General features: G+C 43.2%; 2 protein-coding genes across 3 annotated transcripts in view; both read left to right on the forward strand.

Annotated features, from left to right (window-relative positions):
• Positions 1-77: 77 nt before the first annotated feature.
• On the forward strand, positions 78-9260 carry RPUSD4 (RNA pseudouridine synthase D4). The gene is made up of 7 exons (XM_080982314.1): positions 78-276; positions 1802-1967; positions 3049-3250; positions 3473-3566; positions 4563-4713; positions 5359-5456; positions 8154-9260. The coding sequence occupies exons 1-7, from the start codon at positions 112-114 to the stop codon at positions 8373-8375; spliced, it is 1098 nt and encodes a 365-aa protein (XP_080838440.1). The 5' UTR covers positions 78-111; the 3' UTR covers positions 8376-9260.
• Positions 9261-11030: 1770 nt separating this feature from the next.
• Positions 11031-23269, forward strand: part of PANX3 (pannexin 3) — a 200557-nt gene continuing 188318 nt past the window's right edge. For both annotated transcript variants that reach the window (XR_013979731.1, XM_080982540.1), the window contains exons 1-4: positions 11031-12075; positions 13306-13448; positions 15129-15343; positions 18357-19012. Coding sequence is in view for 1 of the 2 variants with exons in the window: in XM_080982540.1 (XP_080838666.1) it covers positions 11895-12075; positions 13306-13448; positions 15129-15343; positions 18357-19012 (1195 nt within the window). In the remaining variant the exon portion in view is untranslated. The remainder of the gene's footprint in view (positions 12076-13305; positions 13449-15128; positions 15344-18356; positions 19013-23269) is intronic.

Genomic DNA, 23269 nt, shown 5'->3' on the forward strand with positions numbered 1-23269 from the left:
CTGCCCTGCTTGGTTTGCCGCCATGGTAGCGCGCGAGCGAAAGGGGAGGGCGGTGCTGGCCACGCCCACATCCGGGTTCCGTTTGCTTTTTTTCGGACAGCCCTAAACAAGATGGCGGCTCAGAGTGGCGCCTCTTGCCGCGCTCTGCGGCTCGTTTTGAAAGCAGGCCGGCGGGCCTTTTCTCACAGCCAGGGCGCGGCCGCCCCTCTCAGCGCCCAGCAGCTGGCGGAGAAAATACGAGCCGAGAAGCAGGAGCAGAAAAAAAAGCAGGCCGAGGTGAGTCCGTTGGTCAGTTGGGACTCTATTTCCCAGAGTGCATTGCGCCGGGAAGGAAAGACTACACTTCCCAGCATGCAACATTCTTCAGCAGCCCTGAAAGGGATTGGTGTGTTGTTCCATATGCACTTGTGTGCAATTTGAGGTTGGAACTCCCAACCTTTGCTTCTATTCTTTCTTTTGAAAATATTTCTTATTTGATTTTACAGCCGTAAAGTTATAACAATACCAAGTACATATCCACATTTAGAGATTTCTCTGAATATCCAAACTTCCCAGCACCCCCTGCATGGGTCTTTTTGTCAACATTTTCAACTGCATATTATTTCATGACCATATTTTGTATCTCTCCATATTGTCCATAGTGATTGTTACATTAGAAGTGAGATTAAACTGCTGCTAATGTTTTCATCTGCTTACAGTGGTCTCCTAAATAATCAGCCTTTACTTCTATATCGTGTAAACACTCAAGCTCCTGGCAGAACCTAAACATAGGTTTTGTTTTTAATCTTGGATCTTGGATTTAACTTTTGTCGTTAAATTGTTATGTATGATCATTTATGTCATCGTTTATCACACACCACCTTATTGCTGCCTTGATGGGGCGTGGGGGAAGCAAAATATATAGCTAATATGTGGTGTTGCTTGGGGTAGCATATCCTCTCTCTTTAAAAAAAATCCAGTTCTACTTAGGTCATTGTGGCTGCTGAGAATGTACCCTGTCCGAAACTCTTGGGAGCTGCTGCCAGTCAGTGCAGGCAATGCTGGCAATGGCCTGATTCTATATAAGGCAGCTTCCTGTGTTCCAGCTAAGTTCATCGTGGCATAAGCGTACCGGGACCAGGGACCAAGTTGGCACATGCATGGTGTTATCTTAATAAAAACAGCTTCTTATGATTTTTGTTAAAGTTATATATTGTTTCTTAAAATGCTCATGGAGAGGAGAAGCCTAATAGAGCTGATATCCCAACAGTTTTAGTGGAGGGGTCTGAACTCCCATCTCTCCTGCTGCTGTAACCTGATAGAACGCTGAATTAGCTTGAGTGGTGGAATCCACAAGTAGAGGCTGTTTTTCCTTTCCTGCAGTGCCTGCTTTTCTGAAAGACCACCACCATGCTTTTCCACCTGCATGGGAAAAGCACCTTACAGGGAGGGGTTTTTGTTGTGGGGAAATGGCCATAGGGAAAATAAATACACATTCCACCTCTTCCACAGCTTTAATTGACTTGCTTGTTGGAAGTTGGTGGCAGAGATTTATGATTTCGAGATGCAGTGCTATTTTCTTGGCAAATAGGGTGTGTGTGTGTGTGTGTGTGTGTGTATGTGTATGTGTTTGTGTTTGTGTATAGAGAGATAGAGAGAGCTAGTGTATTTTTTCATCAGTAATTTCCATTCTTACCTTTTTAAAAACCATTTGCTGTATTTCTTTTTGCACATGCATGCCTATACATATTTTGTGACACCAGAAATGATACAATAAAGGATTGATGAACTACTTTGTTCTTTCTTCCCTGGTCCATCAAAGGTTCCTAAAGACAGAGTATCACGGCGGGTGCAAGAACTTGCTCAGCTAACGAAGCAGTTGCAGCGGGTTCATCCTAATGTGTTGGCCAAGGCACTAAAAAATGGAATCCTCTACCAGAACAAAGAGATTGTGGTGATTAACAAACCTTATGGCCTTCCTGTTCATGGTGAGAAAAATGAGCAATGTGATGTTACTGAAAGACTGTTATAGTGGATTGGTAATTATAAAGGATGGAGGAGCTGTGGCCCTTCAGATGTTATTGGGCTTCAGCTCCCATCGGCCTCAGTCAGCATGGCAAATGGTCAGAGGTTGTCATCCAGAAACACCTAGAGGACCACAGGTTCCTCATTGCAAAGAGCCCTGCTAACTATCCAGATATCTCCTTCTTTATGACTTAATCAGTCATTGCTTTTATTTGTTTTTGAGGTCTGTAGTGGCTCTTCAACAGGTTAAATATGAATTCATCCTGTGGAGCAGAATCCTAGTTACCCTACTCTCAGTGATACTGAGAAGCAGTATAACCTTCTGAATTAGATGTTGTGGGTGAGGGGATGACAAAAGGATAGTTTTCTCTCATTGTCCTCTGCTTATGAGATTCCCACATTGCCGGACTAGTGTCTTATTAACTTTAGTCTTCCCAGAGAGACATTTCTTCTACATTATAAACAATGAAACCTCAGTGCTGCATGTACATGTAGGAGCTGCCTCTGCCATTGCCACCTGTGTTCTGAATGCTACACAGACCAGCTTGCAAATAATAATTCAGGAGGTGTTTCTCTTGTGAAAGTCTTTTCAACTTCTACTGGAAAGGTACACACTACAGAGGCAGCAACTGTGGTATGTGACTATCTCCTTCCTGGGGAAATACAATAGGGTGTGGGGTTAATCCCCCCACCAAGAAAAATCTATTTTTTTCTGCTAGGGAAGAGAGACAAAGGGGAACAAATCAATTACAGCACGTCTCAATTTCCCCATATACAGTTGCTGTTTATGCACACTCTTGGTATTCAAGTAACAACTTTTGGCTTCTGGCTATAATTGAACAGATGAGTGCGTAATTATGTGGATATCCAACAGTCTTTCCAATTTGCTTAGGAGATGCTTGTGAGAATCTGGCCTTCAGGAAAATTATCCTTTCAGGTCTGTGATATTGGTGTGTTCACACATTGTGCAGGTGAAGTTGCTAAGGGAAAAGAAATTGCTCTTTGGAGGCTATGTGATCAAGGCTGTTTCTGCTTTCCTTCCAGGTGGCCCCAAGGTAAAAATGTGCATCACTGATGTGCTGCCAGTACTGGCAAAGATGTTGGATGGCATGAAAGCTGAACCCCTTCATCTCTGTCACCGGCTGGATAAGGAAACAACTGGAGTCATGGTGCTTGCCCGGGATGAGGACACCGCACACCAGATCCAGCAGCTCTTCAAAACCCGACAGGTGGAGAAAAAATACTGGTATGAGACACATTACTGGGTTCATATACTCTTCCCCACTCCCACCTTCAGCTTTAATAGAAACTTTGCCTTCTTATAAGCCAGTAGCCCCTTCAGAACTGCATCTCTGGGACAGTGCCTGTTAATGAAATGCTGGATTCATTTTCTTTCCCTCTTGAAAGGAGAGTTGATGTCTGTAACAAGCTGAAATATGGCACTGTTCATCACTTGTTATCTTGGTAGGGCGATCTGCATTGGAGAACCAAAGCCAGCAGAGGGAGTGGTGGATATTCCCATCATGGAGAAGGAAGCCGAGGGCAACCAATTGCACTATAAAGTGAGTTTGCTTCCTGTCAGCAATGTCTTGACTTTTCTAGCCACACCATTTCCAGGAGGGCTTTCTGATGCTTTCCAGTTCTCTCAAGCACCAAGGCACTGATTTATTATTTAAGCTTTATTCCTGGGAAATTCAACACAGTTCATGAGTTGGATTTGCTTTCCAGTGCCAGTTCCGCAAATCATGGCAGTCAGGTGGGCACCTATAGGGACACAGGTGGCGCTGTGGTCTAAACCACTGAGCCTCTTGGGCTTGCTGATCAGAAGGTTGGCAGTTTGAATCTCCATGACGGGGTGAGCTCCCGTTGCTCTGTCCCAGCTTCTGCCAACCTAGCAGTTCAGAAGCATACCAGTGCAAGTAGATAAATAGGTACTGCTGTGGCAGGAAGGTAAATGGTGTTTCTGTGTGCTCTGGTTTCCGTCACGGTTTAGTCATGCTGGCCAGATGACCCGGAAAGCTGTCTGTGGACAAACACTGGCTCCCTTGGCCTGAAAGCAAGATGAGCGCCGCAACCCCATACTCACCTTTGACTGGATTTAACTGTCCGGGGGTCCTTTACCTTTTACCTTTTTATATAGAGTAGTAAAGGGATCCTGCAAATTCCCAAGCTGTTAAGAGTTTTATATGGTAATATTTACACCTTGAATTTGGCCAGTAGCAAATGCACAACCAGTACAGCTCTCTGAGCAGAGGTGTCCTATGCTTACAGGGCCTCACTTCTGTCAGCAACTGTGCTGCAGCATCCTGCACTCCATCTCAAGAGCAAGGGAAGCTCCACATGCCAGTAAACCAGTCTTGAAGTCACCAGTGCCTGAACTACTAGGGTCATACTCTCCCAGTCCAGGAGTAGCCATAACTTTGCACCAGCTACAACTGGTAAAAGGCCCTTCTATTCGCTGACACTGCCTGATCCTTCAGTGACAAAGTGCTGGGAGGTGGATAATGAGTGATGGACCTCTATGGCGTGATACATCTATTTATCTCTCTTTGGCTTAGATGACACTTGCGCCAAACTATCGCGTGTCCTCTGAGGATGGGAATATGTTCAAAGTCCGCAAGCACAGAGATGCCAGTATGGCAGTGACCCAGTACCGAGTGCTGAGTAGCTCCTCCTCTTGTTCCCTCCTTGAACTGCACCCAGTCACAGGTAAGGCCTCAGGAACTTCTGCAGAGTGGTGCCATCAGCACTGAGTACTCAAAAGCCTTCCTGAACATCTCTAAGCCTGGCAGTTTTTCTTATTTGGGCATTTTAAAATTGTTATTATTATTTGCCCCTTGTTCTGTGCAATTGAGTGCAGAGCAAGTTTGGTCATCTTGAAATCTTCTGGTGGAGCATACAGTAGTGTTTACCCATGCAGGAGTATATTTTATTTTATTTATTGAAAGGACTCAATGTTGCTTTTCAGGGCGAAGCCCTGCTGTTCTTTGAGAGTCGGTACAAACAGAAAAGCACATTACTGCTGAAGTACATGTAGGAAATACAGGCTGCTGTTTGAAAAAGGAAGGCATGAATGTGCCACTTGAATTTTAAGCTTTTAATTTGATGACCACTGATTTGTTCATACTATGATAGTGGTGCAGGAACGGCATTCCCTTTGGGGGCTTCATGTCAGAGGTAGATGAGTGGAGCCGCCCTTTCTCTCCTCCTTCCTCCACCATTTCTAGCAAACTGCAAATGGAACTCAGTATGGGCAGCCCATTGCTAAGAAAGAGCAGACAGGTGTATTTGGTGGTTGTGGCTTTGTATGCATGTGTGCTTAATTTTTTCTCTTTGCCTTCCCCCTGTACGTAGGAGTGAAGCACCAAATCAGAGTCCACTTGGCCTATGGCTTAGGCTGTCCAATCCTTGGAGACCACAAATACTCCCATTGGAACAAGCTTGCACCACAGGTAAGAGAAGCATGATGAAAGGAGCTTATTCAGTGAAAGAAGACAGTAGGATGAAATAAGGGCCTCTTATGCCTCTGCTGTCACTGCACACCTATGCATGCTTACTTGAAAATTAGATTGGCACACTGGTCAGATATTGGCAGGTGTTCCTTGATCCTTGAACAGTCCTGCCTACTTATTTTTTTCCCTTTCCTCCCCTACCCTTTTTTTGGACAAGTGTAGGCTGTCCCTGACATTTCAAGTTCAAAGTGAAAGAGAAGAACTGTTCAGCAAATTGTTCACATTTTTTTTAAAAAAACCTTATGTAGTATTACTATGTGTTTAACTTATTTCAATTATATACTACTTAATTATAGTTGTCTCTAAGCAAGATCGACCCATACAACAGATTAAATCAGTTAAAAGCTAACTACAGTGGTACTTTGGGTTACAAACACTTCGGGTTACAGACTCTGCTAACCTGAAAGTAGTACCTCGGGTTAAGAACTTTGCTTCAGGATGAGAACATCCTGGGGTGGCAGCGGGAGGCCCCATTTGCTAAAGTGGTACCTCAGGTTAAGAATGGTTTCGGGTTAAGAATGGACCTCCGGAACGAATTAAGTTTGTAACCAGAGGTACCACTGTATTAAATCAGAAATGACTTAAAATACATGGTAATGTTGTAAGAATTACATGCAATGTTTTACTTTGGACAAACTGTTATTGTGAACAATCATCAGTTTTCTAACTTCTCATAAGTATCAAATTAGTTTATGTATGATCTTTTGAGTGCTCTGAAAACATTAGGTTTTTACAAATAGTGGACTGGTTGAGTCTCAAACCCTACTTGGAAGTAGGGCTCATTATGGCCAAAGGTCCTTAAACCACAAGTAAGTTCGCTTAGGATTCAAGCCTCAGCCAAGTTCTAGAAAGGAACCTGGCTTGCATTCTTATCCATTTCAAAACATATGGTGGGTGGGGTCTCAGTTTGGTAGACTGATCTGCCCTGAGGTGGTTGTCATCTACTTCAAATTCCAGTCTATTCCAAACAATCACTCCCATTGCACCTGCTGCTAAATGCTTTCGGTAGGAGAGTACCAGGAACTAGTAGCCTCAGGCTACTGGCTACATAAACCTGGCTGACTTTTTACTGTGTATCAGTGACATTTTGAAAGAACCGCTTGGATGCAGATAAAAATTCATGGGCTGCCAGGTGTCCACTCCTGGTCTATGTGAACAGCTGTCACACAGAAGACTGCAGGGGCTTGCTCTCTGCTGCCCAAGAAGGTAGGGCGAAATCTAAGGAGTGTATTATTCACTTATTTATTTAGAGCATATGTACCCAGCTTTCCAACCAAAAAGGTTGTCAGAGCGGCTTACATACAATACATTAAAACAAGACAGTCCCTGCCTTCAGACTTATATTCTTTTTTATAAAAAAAACAGATCTCACAATTCTTAAATAGTAGCTATAATGACCAGCTGGCATAGAAACAGATGAGGGGCAGGAAGTGACTGATGGAGCTGATCTTTCGGCAAAGCTGATGGAATGAGCCCTGCTTCCCTCCTTTCCCACTGAGGCAGCCAGATGGAATGACTGCAACCAGGTGACAGTTGTAGGAGAGGAGGCCTGATGGAGCTATTTAGTTATTTCAAAAAAATCATTTATATGCCTCCTTTAACCAGAAGTCATCCAGGTGGTATGCAACAGAATAACAACCCACTAAAATACATTGAACACCTGCCAGGACACCATCAGGGAGGGACCATTCCACAAGGCTCCTTAAATTACGGGAGGGTAGATCTTGGCTGAACATCAGGAGAAATGTGTTGACAGGAAGAGCAGTTCATCTCTGGAACCAGTTACCTGAAGGGTAATTGCTGGCAGTCCTCACGTAGAGGTTTGACAGTCGACTCTTGGAGATTCTGTAGCCCTAGATTTCCTGCATGGAGTAGGAGTTTGGATGAGATGCTGCCATCCCGACTTGGAATCGGTAGAGCACTGCTATGGCTGAATCAAAAAGAGCTTTTAGTCTGAGTTGTTGTGAAGCACTAATCCAACTGGGTGTTCACTGCATCCTTTGGCATGTGCCTCTACATGCTGCAGTCTCTAGTGCTTCTAGAACTGTCAAGGTGCATATTTATCGATCTGTTTGGAGATGAAGCAGTGCCATTTATGATATTAATATTAATTTTGTTATTATAATCAAATATAGAGTAGCACTGATAGCTAGAGCAGACCATTATTGCAAAAACGTAGTTCCTTTTTAATTCACTTCAACCATAAACTATTTCCTTTTATACGTTGTATAATCTGAAAAGTATCTGCCGCATACTTTCAAATTTTGAAGAGAATCTCTTGCGAAATGCACAGAATCTTCATTGCATTCTACTCCGTGCATCCATGTGAACAAATCAACTGTTTGTAACTGTCCAATTCTCCCCAGTGGCCAACCACTAATCATGGCTAAGCACACCCTTTTTCTTTTTTATCATTCCTGATCCTCAAAATCTCCAAGAAAGCATTAAGACCCATTATTCTGGCCCCTTGCCAGGTCGATTTCTAACAACATCTCTCAGAAAATTGAGAAAAAACTTTGTTACATCATTGCAAGAGAGCATTTCCACCTCCCAGCACTTGGAGATCTAAAGTGGAAAATTAAGAGATCCTTGCCCAGGAATTCACCATTTAACCATTTCTTTCCTCCTTTTTTGCAGAAGCTTCCAAAGGCTGCATTGAAGAGGCTGGGCTTGGAACAAGTCAAAGCTCGCCACCTCCCACTTCACCTCCATGCCTGCCAACTCACTCTGCCTGCAAAAAACGGCAGCGAAGAAGATAAAATCCATTTGGTTTGCAAGCCACCCCTGTTCTTCATTCGCTCCTTACAGCGACTGAAGCTGGAGTTCCCAGAAATACGAAATAGTGAACCAAAGCAATGACAGCCTGTGTAGCTTTATTGGAGAAACTTGATTTCCTTGACCTCCTAGTTCCTGGAATTCCACTAAGTTCAGAGCTTTTTGGACTCTAAAGTGGCCAAACATGGAACTGCAAGATTTGCTTCTCCTAGAAGCCTACATCTGTCCAGAGAATCTTTGTGGCAAGTGCTGAGGCTCTGTATTCAGCTGCCATGGGAAGTGAAGACGGGGGTCCCAGTAGGTTTCAGACGGGTTTTTGAAGATGCAGTAGTCCTGTGACAGACATTGTGATGGAGACATCAGTTGAGGCATTGAAACCCAGCCCAGTACAAACAACTTTCTTGCTTGAAGAAATTGACTGAATGGGCATGATGTAATTGTAACAGGGATTTTTTTGAAGAAAGACTCAGTCTGGAGTTTGTTCTGCTGATGTAATAGTGATGGAAGTCAGCTACACGTTGAGAAGCCCTTGGGTTCAAATCATGCCTGTGCTGGCTTTAGACATCTAGACTTTCTCTCAGGCCCGGTTCACATGTAACACTCAGCCAGACCATGGCTTAATACAGATGAGTGGGTTCTGGGACAGAAGTGCTCCTGCTGCTGCTGTGTGCTATTGGAGCTAAGCTATATTTTGGTTTAGTGTTGTGTCCAGACTTGAGCATCCAAACCTACAGCCTGTGGTTTGTGGGTAGCCTGTGGGCCTCTAGATGTTTGCTGGACGACAGCTCGCATCATCTATGACTATACTATATGGAACCAATAAGAGCTGGGGCGGGGGGGGGGGCGGCACAAATTTCCAACCTCTGCCCTAGTGTAACATGGAGACTGGCTGCTGCACCATGTCTAGCCTCTTTGATTCTTGCATTTCCTCCTAAACTGCTGCTTAATTCAATAAAAAAATTCCCCAAAGCCCTAACTGTTCCAAATGTTTTTTCTGAGTTCACATTTGCATGCTGGTGCTTTGTTTACCACAAAATATAGGATACTTGTGGCTACAATACAGTTGCAAACATAATAAGAAATTGTGGCATTTAAGGCTGTTTTGCATGGCTTTCTTGTTTTAGGTGTGAGGGGCAAGGTGACATATTGATGACTGCCATATTCTGTAGTAACACAGAATTGATCCATGGAACTGCAGAATCCATCAATGAAGTGTTAGCTTCATTGTAATTCTGAAATTCTGAAAAGAAAGAAAAACCCTAAGAGTGATTTCAGCGATATGTTGAACAATATGTTGAACAATAGCAACATGTTCTAATGGATGGACAGAAAATGCAACTCTAACTACAAGGCACCTTGAAGGGTTCTTGGAGAGAAGTTTGTCAATAAGATTTGGCCATCTGAAAAATTTATCTTCAACCTTTTCAGACCCAGGACTCACTTTTAACCCAAACTTTAATTCATCTCTTAATCTTTTAACATCAATTTACAGAATGGTAGAGTTCCTGTTGCGACCCACCAGTTGATGAACAGTGTTCTAAGAGATGTGCTTTAGTAGTAGTATTTGAATATCAGCAGTTGTGGCTTCCTATGAAAAATCTCAGCTGCTGCTGATGTTAGTCATGTAATTCAGTGTCCTAATTAAATCAAGGACATGCTTCATCCCATACCCTACAGTGTAAATGTCCAGGACAAAGATTACCAGGGGTGAGAGAGTAGATTAGGGAAAAGGTATTCCACACTTGAGAATTTTGCAGGAGGGGAAGATTTGGTAGGACACTGAAACATGCTGCAAATATTGGATTGAAAACCAGTGTCTTAACCAGAACTGGGAGGTAGCAGGTATTTCAGAAGGGATGGATGCCTCTCTACTCATTGCAAGAAACCAGCTATGCAAATGGCTTTGCCTTATGAATCTCTGCCTGTGTAGCTTGGATGGGCTAGCAGTGGCTGAGCTCTCCAAATGTTTTGACTGGGTATTGCAAGTGCTGAAATACTGCATTAGAGCCACCTGGCCCATCATTGTCTTCTACTGCTAAAGAGAGACGTTTGGGTAGGTTGGGACATTGCTTTAGCTTTGGTAGTTGCTGGTAGAACAGTTAAGAGACTAAGCTAGAAATCTGGAAGCTCCTAGTAGTTCCCTCTGCCATGGTCACCTTTTCTCAGCTTCAGTCTCCCCATTTGCAACAGGGTGGAATAATAATTCTGCACCTTAACAGAGTGGTAGCTAGGATGATAATGACAAATGCTAAGTAGTAGTGCTTAGTGCTGCCTCAGGCTAGAGCAAAGGTTTGAAACCGAGCTGCTTTCTAATATTTCAATCAAAAATATCATTTTATCCTACTGTCCCAGGGATGGGGAACCCTTTTCAGCCTGAGAGCCACATTCCCTTCTGAACTATCACCCAGCGTCCATATGCGCAAGTGGTGGGTGGGACAAATAATAATAATAATAATAATTTTATTTATTTATTTATTTATTTATACATACCCCACCCATCTGGCTGAGTTTCCCCAGCCACTCTGGGCGGCTCCCAATGAAGTGTTAAAAACAATACAGTGTTTACATATTAAAAACTTCCCTGAACAGGGCTGCCTTAAGATATCTTCTGAATGTCAGGTAGTTGCTTATCTCTTTGATATCTGATGGGAGGGCGTTCCACAGGGCGGGCGCCACTACCGAGAAGACCCTCTTTCTCAAAATATGAATTTTGGCTCTGTACAGTAGGCTCATTTCTTCATATTCAAACATCCCCCCTTTACCCTCCCATCCAGCCATGAGAAGGCTCATTCCAGCCAGGCAAAAACAGTCAAAGAGCCTGCAAAGCAGAGGGAGGTCTGAGAAGAGAGTGTTTGTGGTAGAGTCCCACAGGTGAGTTAGAGAGGATGGCAGGCTGCATTTGGCCCCCTGATGTTCTCCACCCAAGGATCAATTCTCCAGATCACCTGCATTCAATTTACTACTGAAGACCTGAAGCTATAGGGTTTGCAAAATCCACAAAGTGTGCCTTTTAATATCAAGTATGGAAAAGGCTTTGCCAATCCCACTGCATACCCCACAGGGCTAAAAATACTCCCTGAATGCAGGTGTTCTGCGTGTGATTAAGCCACCGCTGTGCTCTGAAAATGCAAGCGTGGTCCACGATTCCCACTAGTCAGCTAACCCCGAAAGCCCACCCCTGCGTGTTCCTGGATGTAAAACCAAATCCACAGCCCCATTCCTGCAGATGCTTGCTGGAAATAACATCTGCTTATGAGAGAGGGATGTAAAACCACAAGGACCCAGCCTTGCCTTGCTATGCCTGTGGTAGACGGAGGTACATGGTATCCCCGGCAATCGCAACTCTCCAGTCCTGCTTGCGCTATTTCTGGGGCCGACGGCAGTCGCTGCTTTGTAAGAAACCGGGTTGCCTTGTAATTACCCTTCCCTTTCGCAAACATCCAAGGCTGTCATTTGCAGCTGTCCGGTGCTTAATTCTCTGCAAATAAAGCTTTCAGTTTGGCAAGCGCAAACGTCAAGCTTTTAGATGCCGTTTGTGAGCAGTGCGATCGCAGCAGCTGCCTCTTCTCCTCTTGCCTGTGCTTGGCCCATCCAAAAAGTACTATGTCGATCGCACACACTGCGGGCGAGTATATGCTCTCGGATGCTTTGCTTCCGGATCCGAATGGCTCCAGGGCAAAGGGGCTTCGCTTGGAGCTATCGTGTGACCGCATTGTGAAGTTTGTCACTGTGGGGCTGCCCCTGCTGCTCGTGTCCCTGTCGTTTGCGCGGGAATTTTCATCAGGTACGTTAACTTCTTTACTATTACTACTATTTGTTCCAGGGTTCTAGTTAAACCAACTTAAAATATATTCTCACTGGGCTGTAACCACTCCGCGTTAGTTGCACTTTGGGCCTATGAATTAAAATCAATGTGAAAAATTTAGTGGCATTGATTACAACGGGAACTAAATGCACCCTAGTCTGTCTCTAGTCCAAAATGCCTTTGAACCACAGATTATGAATATTCATAATGTATCCTGCTCTATTCTCTAGCTGAAATTCATTTGTTCCAAAAACTTTTCTGCAAAAAGTTGAACACCTTTAGATGTTCTTTCTGCACTCAGATGTTTGCTGGATAATTCACTAAATTGTTTATGGACTATATATGCACCGGGATACTTGATTTTAGTATTTGTTAGTTGGGATGGAATACTATTTAGTTATTCATGTCTTGTGTGCTTCTGTATTCAGCACTTGCCCAATTTATGTCAAGAAGCCTAAAGTCCTCAAATTTTAAAATAAAAATTTGTATCTAAACTACAGACTTTGTTACCAAAGGCTGATTGTGCTAATGTAACGCAGCCAGTACTTTTTTTTCTGGGGGTTACGCAGGGGTACGCATACCCCTAAACATTTTGTGAATCTTTGTACAGTCATACCTTGGGTTACAGAAGCTTCAGGTTGCGTTTTTTTTGGGTTACGGACCGTCGAAACCAGGAAGTACCGGAACGAGTAACTTCCTGGTTTCGGCGGTCGTGCATGCGCAGAAGTGCTAAATTGCACTTTGCGCATGTGCAGAAGTGCCGAATCGCAACCCACATGTGCGCAGACTTACCACTGCAGGTTGCGGACACTGCGGGTTGCGATCGTGCATCCTGCACAGATCACATTCGCAACCCGAGAGTCCACTGTACTTTTGTCCATTTACTGTATTTATTTCCCCCAATTTGAACTATAAAATGGTGGTTTCCTTGAGTCAAAATGAGAGTACCCCTAAACACTTCTTTAGGGAAAAAACACAGTTGGGGTTACGTGATGGGGAGCAGTTTGATCATGAGTATTTGCTGGGAGAACCGGACTCATTCTCCTCATTGACCAGGAAGACCATCTGCTTGCTTGAGTCACAAGGCTGCTACTGCTGGGATGAAGCAGCGTTCAGTTTCCTGCAGTTTGATGGAACAGCTGGATGAAGTACCAGCAGAAATGGCCCTGGAGGCTAATGGCTCTGTTTCCGCCTTGTTCTCCCCTCCAGGCTCCCAGATCAGTTGCTTCTCTCCTGCCAACTTCACAGGGAAGCAATCGGCCTACGTCGACGCTGTGTGCTGGGACTCCTTGCTTCACCATGACTACGATACTATGGGAGACTCTCAATCCAGATCTCTCTGGGTCCTCAAGGTATCAGTGTGGGACACCTTAGTGTTTCAAAGGAAGGATTATTATATTTACTATTTTTACAATATATATATTTATTTGGTTTTTCAACTTAAAATTTCACAGTGATATATCAAACATAAATCATAAAAACAAGATTTCAAGGAATCTTCTGGACTCCCATACTCCCCTATGTGGGTCCTATTTGTGGGATGTAAAACACATTGCAGTCAAGTACAACATTCCTGAGCTGAGACAAAATTCCTCTGCATGTGACTAGATGTGTGCCTGGTCTAATCTGGCCTAGTCTGCCTGGGTAACAAGAGCAAGGAAGAGGTGCACACCATCTTCTTTTGCTCCTCTCTTCTCCATTTTTGTTTTTCTCTATGCAGTCACTTAGGAATTAACTTCCTTGTGGGATAGTTTTGTAACTTTTGTAACATAAGTCTGCCTTCAGGGATCAAACTGTGAACTGAATGAATGTGAGTAAACTACTTTTATATGCACTTTAATAAGATTGCCGTGTCTATTCTTTTTAAGAGGGTCAAGAAGGGATCTTACCAGGAATCTTATATAGAGAGGGATGATGGGAGCTGTTGCGCAACATCTGGAGGGCACAACATTGGCCAACATCTGGGGACCCAAGGTTGAATAACGTGGTTCTAGCACACTCTTGGTATATTTTTTGTAAGGTTCCATTATTTACACTTAGTGCAGATGTCTGAAGAGGAAGCATCTTTGCTGCTCACACGTAGGGGTTACTTGTGAAAGGTGTGCACTCATCACATGGGTGCTGGAGGCAAGACAAGACTGTCAATACAAGACTGCGGTGGGGGCCAGCAGTATGGCCCTACCATTTTCTCTTTTATATATATATATATATATATATATATATATAAAATTTTCTGTTTTACAATTTAGAATATTCATTTAAACATCCCTAAAATATCCATGACTTTCCTTCTTCTCTTTCCATGGTTCATTTTACGTATCATAAATCCCTACATATTTTACAAAAACTAAACCATTCAGTATTCCATTATTACATCCATCAAAACGTATTTACACTCTTGAATTTATCTGAATGCTGCCAGTGTTTTCAAGTGCACACAATTTCCCCCCCATATATTCAATAAACGTTTTCCAATCTTCTTTAAAACATATGTTCTTCTTGTTTTCTTGGGCCCTGCCCCTTTCTCTATGCAATGAGCTTTGTTATGTACTGAGTTGAATAGGATCCAAAAGGCAGCACTCTGACTGGTCTTAGAACAATAGGATTCAGAATGCAGCAGTCTGATTGGTCCTAGAACAATAGGATCCAGAATGCAGCAGTCTGATTGGTCCACAGGAGCCACCCAATCCAGCTCCAGGTGGAAGTGAATCCGCAACCTGATTGGCCTACAGGTGAATCCCGGAATTAGCCAATCACGTGGGGCCCATTGTGTAAATAATGTATATAAAGCAGACATTCTGGGGGAACTTCCATTCCTCCTCACCACTATGAGCTGAATAAAGAGCATGAAATCCACTCTCAACTCCGAGTACTGGTATATTTCAAGCTTCTTCTTTTTCCCTTTTCAAGATGTAAAGAACTCCTGGAGAAGAGTATTTTAGAAAAATAAGTTGGGCTAATACCTAGTATTTCTTTCTCCCACGCCCCTGATTCCTCGGCAGTTCTTACTGTACTTTTCTCTCTCCACCTAGGTCTTCCCATATTCCTTGCTGGTGATTGCGGTCGCCATGTACCTGCCTTCTCTGCTCTGGAGATATGCGGCTGCCTCGTCGCTGAACTGCGACCTGCTCTTCATCATCGATGAGCTGGACAAATCCTACAACCGTTCCATCCGCTTAGTGCAGCACATGGTGAAACTACAACAGTCTGGTACCGACCCAGAAGAGCTATGGGAGGAATATGACAAGTAAGCTCAAACGGATGGCTGAGAGATGGTACTTAACACCTACCAAAATAGCTAAAATGTATAAGACAAAAACAAATCTGTGCTGCAGGTGTGGTAAAACAGAGGAGACACTTATACATGTTTGGTGGACCTGTGAAAAAATCAAAAGCTTCTGGAACATAGTATATGACGAGCTTAAAAAAATGTTTAAGTATAACTTTATGAAAAATACAGAAGCATTTCTACTAGGGATAACGGACATAGGTATAGCAAAAGAAGATCAGAAAATATTCCTCTATGCCACAGGAGCGGCAAGGATCCTAATTGCTAAAAACTGGAAAAAAGAAATTGTGCCAACAAAAAAGGAATGGCAAGACAAACTGTTAGAGTATATTGAACTGGCTAGATTAACAGAGGCAATTCGAGATGACACTAGACAAGAATTTCAAAAAGTATGGGGAAAATGCAGAGAATACTTCACAAAACAGTGCCCTAAAATACGTACCTGGACTTGTTTCGATTAATGTCTGCAGGAGACTTTGTGGAGATTTAAGTTATAATTAGAAAAATCTTAATAATTATTCATAAAGGAAACAGCTTATAAGAAGTAAATAAGGAGGCCAGATACAGGATAAAGGAAGGATTTTATTTGGTTGTTTGTATTGTTGTATGTTATGCTTATTATATGTTTTATTCACGTTTAATGAGGGTGGATTTCTGTATGGGGGTGGGGGGTTTATGTTACGTTGTAAATAAAATTTCAAAAAAAAAAAAAAAAAAGACAAACAGATGGCTGAGAAGAAGGGATGTAGCAGAGCGCAGGAGCCAACTCCCAGGGGCCAAGAACTCTTCAGCCCCCCCCCCATAAAATATTTGAGGGTGCCAGGGTCCCCCAGAGTTGATGGGCATTGTCGTTCAAATGGCATATGTGGACCCCCTGTCGTGGAATTCTATTCAATATAGATCCAGAGTAGATTCCAATGTATAGTTAGCAGAGTAAAAACTTAAACACGTTGCAGGATTCCCAAAAAATAGACAAGAGGCAATTGTATTTAAATCAAGCAGTGCTTTGCTGCTACTGAAGGCAAATGAGCACAATGGTCACAAATCCAATACATTCAGGATTGGCCCTGTCCATAAGAAATCCCGTTGCAGCAGACTTAATTTAAACTTGCAATAACATATAATTAAACCTTAACACTAAACATACTATATACAGAACACCACACCAGAAGGAAAGAGAGAGAGAAAGTGAAAGTGAAACCCAGGCTGCTTCTGGTCTTACTATTATAGTCAGCATGACCTTGACAGAAAGAGATAACAGAACTAGTTTAAGCCAGCTGTACTCAGCTTCTCTGAAGGAATAACCCAAACCTGAAGGAGCGTCTCCACCCCCATCGTTCTGCCCGGACACTGAGGTCCAGCGCCAAGGGCCTTCTAGCGGTTCACTCCCTGCAAGAAGCCAAGTTACAGGGAACCAGGCAGAGGGCCTTCTTGGTAGTGGCACCCGCCATGTGGAACGCCCTCCCACCAGATGTCAAAGAGAAGAACAACTACCAGACTTTTAGAAGACACCTGAAGGCAGCCCTGTTTAGGGAAGCTTTTAATGTTTAATAGACTATTGTATTTTAATATTCTGTTGTAAGCAGCCCAGAGTGGCTGGAGAAACCCAGCCAGATGGGTGGGGTATGAATAATAAATTATTATTATTATTATTATAAGGAACCTTCTGCTTTTTTCTTTCACACAGAGAAGCTTCCAGAAGAATCCCGAACCCTCTTGAATTAATTAGAATAGGAAAGATCTCTTACATATCAGATCAATAATTTCTGTACTAAGAAATGACACACACCACCCTCGCAATATTTTATTCAAGTTGGCACCCCTGTAGTCGAGGTGGTAGGCACTCACTTTGCATGCGGAAGGTTCCAGGTTCAGTCCCTGGCATCTCCCTCTCTGATAAATTCCTGGAGAGCAATTGCCGGAAGTGACTTTAGAGCAGAAGTTCAGGTCCCTCAACTGGCCGAATGTGCAGTATAAGAGAAGCAATAGACATTACCACGCTATTCTTGCGACTGTAACTTACTTTCAACTGTTTTTAACACTGTATTTCTTAAATTGCTGTAACCTGCCCTGGGCCCTTATGGTGAATGGTGGGTAAGAAATCAGATTAATATTAATAACAATATATTGGATTAATAATGACAATAATGATAGGATTAATATTAGTAATATAAAGCAGCAGTTCCCAAACTGTGGCTTGTGAACCACTGGTGGTTTGCGAGTTTCATTTAAGTGAGTCCACATTAAACATCCAGACTGATTTTGCACTGTATTTTTATTGCTTCTTCTATTTCCTATATTGCATTCGATGGTATTACAATCTGAATTCCATAGGATTCAGGTAATACAGTGGTACCTTGCTTCCTGAATGGCTTAGTTGTCGAACAAATCAGCTCCCAAACACCATGAGTGTTCCAGTTTGCGAACGTTTTTTTGGAAGTCAAACATCCGACGCGGCTTCCGATTGAGTGCAGGAAGCTCCTGCAGCCAATCAGAAGCTGTGCCTTGGTTTTTGAATGGTTTCAGGAGTCGAATGGACTCCTGGAACGGATTAAGTTTGAGAACCAAGGTACCAATGTTTAATAAAATGCAACATAGGAAGCAAAAGAAGCAACAAAATTCAATGGAAAAACATACAGCATTGAGCACAGTGAATTACAATTGCTGCAACTTCCAAAGGGGGGGACGACACATTAAGTAGTCCTCAAAGACCCTCAGCAATTTTCAAGTGGTCTGTGGGGGGAAACTTTTGGGAACCACTGATTTAAAGAATTTCACCACCATCCGCCTGGTAAAACCATTAAAGTCCAAACTCCAGAGCCTAAAATTACCTGTCTGACCATTGCAGTCTCTCCTCAATCATGTTCTTTTCCCCCGTAAGGCAGAGCCCCACTGATTGACCAGATCTATAGATCCAAGCTTTTTCCCAGCTATAACGGTAGTAAACATTCCTTGTTTCTCTCTCACCAAGGGCTCGCAGGGAACGCTATTTTGAATTCCCATTACTGGAGAGGTACCTCACTTGCAAGCAGCGCTCCTACTACCTCGTTGGGGTCTACGTGCTACGGAACCTTCTCCTCCTCTTCCTCCTCGCTGCCACCTGCTTCTACTTGGCCTACTTCCATGTGGGCGTCTTTTTCCAAGATGAGTTCAGCTGCACCATCAAGGTGGGCCTGCTAAAAGATGAGCTTCACATCCCAGGTTCGGTCCCCTGCAAGCTCGTCTTCTTCACCGTCTTCCAGGTGACCAGCATCTGCATTGGGTGCGTGTACGTCCTTCTGGGGCCCGTCGTCATCTACCACCTGCTTCAGTTGTGCCAGTGGGACAAGAGGCTCCTATCCATCTATGAGATGCTGCCAGCTTTTGACCTCCTCAGCAGGAAGATGCTGACCTGCCCTCTGAACGACCTGAACATCATTTTGCTGTTCCTGCGCGCCAACATCTCGGAGGTCAAGTCCTTCAGCAGGCTGAGCGTGCTGTGCACTCTGAGGGATGTCAGGGCGGATAAGGAAGACATTGACACGGTGGTGGATTTTATGACCCTCTTGGCTGGTCTGGAGATGTTGAAGCCTAAGCACAATCTCTGTGCCAATGGAAACTCGCCTCATCACAACAGTGAAATTATTGGTAAGTGATACCAGCAGAATGCCAAGCTTTCTGACTTTTGTGGACAAAGACCACAGCACAACTCAGATTTGTTCATGTCTTGTCAGGCTTCAGGGACTCAGCTTCCTCCCCTCCTTTGGCCGTAGATAAGCAGGACAAAGCAAAAAGAATTCCTTACAATTTAAAGAGTCTTTAATGATCACAGCAAAAGAACAAAGCAGCCATTCTCGGAATGAAGGTGTTACCAATTAAGGTTTCCACCAACTTTTCCCCCTGGTCACTTTCGCATCTTGCAACCATTGTGCTTTTTGTGTAGCCACCTTAGCCCCACAGCTAATTCTCCCCTGGCCTCCTAACTGGCCCAAGTAGGATCAATTCAGCCAGCTAGCCCTGGGGTTTATTTAATTGATTTTTGAATTTTATTGTTATTCATGTTTTTATACTGTATTTTATGCTGCTTTTATAATTAAGTGTTTTAAAGTGTTTTAAATTTGTTGTTAGCCGCCCTGAGCCCGGTTTTTGAACCGGGAAGGGCGGGGTATAAATAAATTTATTAGTAGTATTAGTATTAGTATTAGTATTAGTATTAGTATTAGTATCTGCTCTACATGTCCTTGGACTAATAGGCTGCACAGTCTCCAGTGAGAGAGAGTCTGTTAGCTCTCTCTTTTCTAGTTCTTCTTCACTTTGCTGTTCACCCCCCAGTTTTTCCCAACTTTTGTCTTCAGAATTATGCCCCTCTGCAAACCACTGTTCCAAATCTATACTGCTCCACTGCTCCTGGGCAGCTTCAGGATCCTGGTCAGGAGCAGGGGGAGGGGGAGGATCCCACCATTCCTCGTTGGAGCAGGACTCCTCAGCCTGGTCTCTGACATGTCTGCTCCTCTTTAGGTCGTGCTAGGCTGCCATAGAAAAATGAATAAATAAATATACCCCGCCCATCTGGCTGGGTTTCCACAGCCACTCTGGGTGGCTTCCAACAGAACACTAAAATGCAATAACCTATTAAAAATTAAAAGCTTTCCTAAACAGGGCTGCCTTCAGATGTCAAAACAAAACAACCAAACAATGAAGAGTTGTGTAGCACCTTACAGACTAACGCATTTATGCCTATATTGTTGAAAATAACAGACAAAAAATGCACCATGTTTGGCAAAATCAGTGCTTTTCTTCTAGAAGGGTATTCACCATGAAGTTGTTACAGTAAGTGTCATGTTTTAAACCAGAGCTTTTCTTCTAGAAAAAAAAAGGTACCAGTACTGCATGCCCTCAGGTACCCCCAGAAAAAAAAAGCACTGGGCAAAACTGCAAGGAAAAATGTGCATCTTTTTTTGGGGGGGGGGAGGGGAAATCACACTAAAATGCTGATGAATTTTCACGAGGACTTACCCTTGCAAAATTGCAAACGGATGTGAAAACGTGGAGAACTGAAGAGCAGGAATATAAGAAACCAAAACAGATAGATCTGCCCGTTCCTAATTCTGATCCATTTTGTCAAGCTTTTCCACTGGTGTCAGGGCTGGCCCAAGGCATTTTGGCACCCGAGGTGAATGACAAAATGGCATCCCTCTCCAACAAGGAAGAAGGAGTGAGTGAAGATCTACATCAGGAAGAAGGGAGGAATAAAGATCAACATCGGAATCTGCTGCCCCTGTGGATTTTCCCGCTCAAGTTAACTCACCTTGCCCAATAGGTGGGCCGGCCCAGACTGCAGCTGATGACAAGCGGTGGAATAATAGCCATAGCTATAGCCTGAACAAAACAGAATGCATGGGAACTAGGAAATTAATTTTGCATGCAGAAAAAATGGATCTGAACGACCCTTTTGTGATATAAAGCCCTGTCTACTAGCATTCTTTGTTTACTATAAAGGAAGTCTAATTTAGCACACTGCTTTATTTAGTCATTACTTTATGAAAATATTTGCATACTTTTCCCCCTGAATGGGGCAGCTAAGAAGAAATCACTAAGTCCAAAAGATACACATGCCATCTGTGCAGCAGCAAGTTTCGCATAAAACAAGTTGCCACAAATTAGACAGCTGAAACTCTTTTATCTGCCAACCAAAACAGGCACCAAGTAAACAAAACATTTCGGCTAACCATCAAAAGTCAGTGTAAACAGAGCAGCTTTTGCTTGCAATTTAGAAAGAAAAGAAAGGAGGGACCAAATAGATTTATTAGAGATGGACAAATTTGTCCATTTCAGTTTCTCATCTTTCCATTTTTAAATTCAGTTCTCCACATATCCACATGTTTGCAATTTTTGAAAAAAGTTGTCATGAAAATTCATCAGCAGGTTTATTCAAATATATATTCAATTTTCCAGAAGATATTGCATATTTTAATGTTATATTTACTAGCATCTGCACAATTTACCCTTGTATGTACATTTTTGTACATATTACTGGACTGGACAAATGCAAAATTTAGAGAAATGCAAATTACAAAAGATGGCTGTGTTTTGGTTCACATAACATTTTTGAAAGTGTGACTTAGCTGCGGGCACCTTTAAATGCTACACAAAGTTAACTTCACACAAAACTGCATACAAACTATTAGGAGAGATTCACTGATGAATTTCAGTGAGGACTTTGAAAAAACTGATATGGAAATGTGCAGAACTGAATTTAAGACTGGAAAATTGAGAAAGGGAAATTCACCCTTCCATCCTTATTTGCAGCTCCACGTGTCCCTCTCCTGTTCGGTGGTTAGTGCACAGTTAGAAATTTAACAGAGAGTGACAAAAGGGGGCACAATTTTACATCACAAATATATTATGGCAAAATCAACAAATCTATGTGCGTCATTTGCCTAAGTTGCCAAATTCCTCTATTTGTGTTGCACCATGTGGGTTTAGACATTGGCAAACAATGTGAACTGCTTTCTTATTTTAAAGCATATGCTGGGACCTGCCTGTAGCCCGTGCTTCTTTTTCTGGGGGCACGCAGGGGTACGCATACCCCTAAACATTTTGTGGATCTTTGAACTTTTGTCCATTTACTATACAGTGGTACCTCGGGTTAAGTACTTAATTTGTTCTGGAGGTCCGTTCTTAACCTGAAACTGTTCTTAACCTGAGGTACCACTTTAGCTAATGGGGCCTCCTGCTGCCGCCGCATGATTTCATCCTGAAGCAAAGTTCTTAACCCAAGGTAATGTTTCTGGGTTAGCGGAGTCTGTAACCTGAAGCGTATGTAACCTGAGGTAACACTGTATTTATTTTCCCCGATTTGAACTATAAAATGGCGATTTTCTTGAGTCAAAATGAGAGTAGCCCTAAACATTTTTTTAAAAGAAAAAAAGCAGTGGCTTTAGCTCAGGTTAAGTCTTGCCTTTGGCCTTGGAGAGACGTTCTTCTGTGCCACATGATAATTACATAAGTATACTGTGGGGCTTCTCTTGTGTAAACTCGTGCAACAGGGGCTCCGCAGTGTGTATCCCAACTGCTTCATAATCAGCTACTGTTTGTTGTTATTTTTAAAAAAGGAGTTGAGTATAAGAGAGGATTCAGGGTGTTTCAAACCCTCCTGCATTTGTGGAAAGCTGTGGAAATTTACTTTGCATGGCAAGTGCCAAGGAAGGGGGAAAACCCAGTGCACTGTGACTGCCTGCCTTGCTTTTCGTTAACTGGAGAAAACAGTTTCCTTCCAGAATGCAGCTCCAAGGCTACGTGCAGCAAAGCACAGAGCAACAGCATGATCCCTGGATGCAGCAATGCCCAACCTCATCTCTAAAGAGAAATACAGTGGTACCTCGGGTTACATACGCTTCAGGTTACAGACTCCGGTAACCCAGAAATAGTACCTCGGGTTAAGAACTTTGCATCAGGATGAGAACAGAAATTGTGCTTCAGCGGCAGCAGGAGACCCCATTAACTAAAGTGGTGCTTCAGGTTAAGAACAGTTTCAGGTTAAGAACGGACCTCCGAAACGAATTTAGTACTTAACCCGAGGTACCACTTTATGAATGAGGGAAGGCACACTGCTAGTCCCCGTTATTATTAAAAACCCTGTTCTGCTGAACACAAGCAATCCAGCTGGCAACAGAGCGTTTAAGTGTGCAAAATCCTTTATTTACCACCTTGTCTATGTTTGCTATGGGACGCGGGTGGCGCTGTGGGTTAAACCACAGAGCCTAGGACTTTGCAATCAGAAGGTCAGCGGTTCGAATCCCTGCGACGGGGTGAGCTCCCATTGCTTGGTCCCTGCTCCTGCCAACCTAGCAGTTCGAAAGCACGTCAAAGTGCAAGTAGATAAATAGGTACCGCTCTGGCGGG

The sequence above is a fragment of the Podarcis pityusensis genome (assembly GCF_964106645.2).
Source record: "Podarcis pityusensis genome assembly, chromosome: 15".
Taxonomy (NCBI): Eukaryota; Metazoa; Chordata; class Lepidosauria; order Squamata; family Lacertidae; genus Podarcis; species Podarcis pityusensis.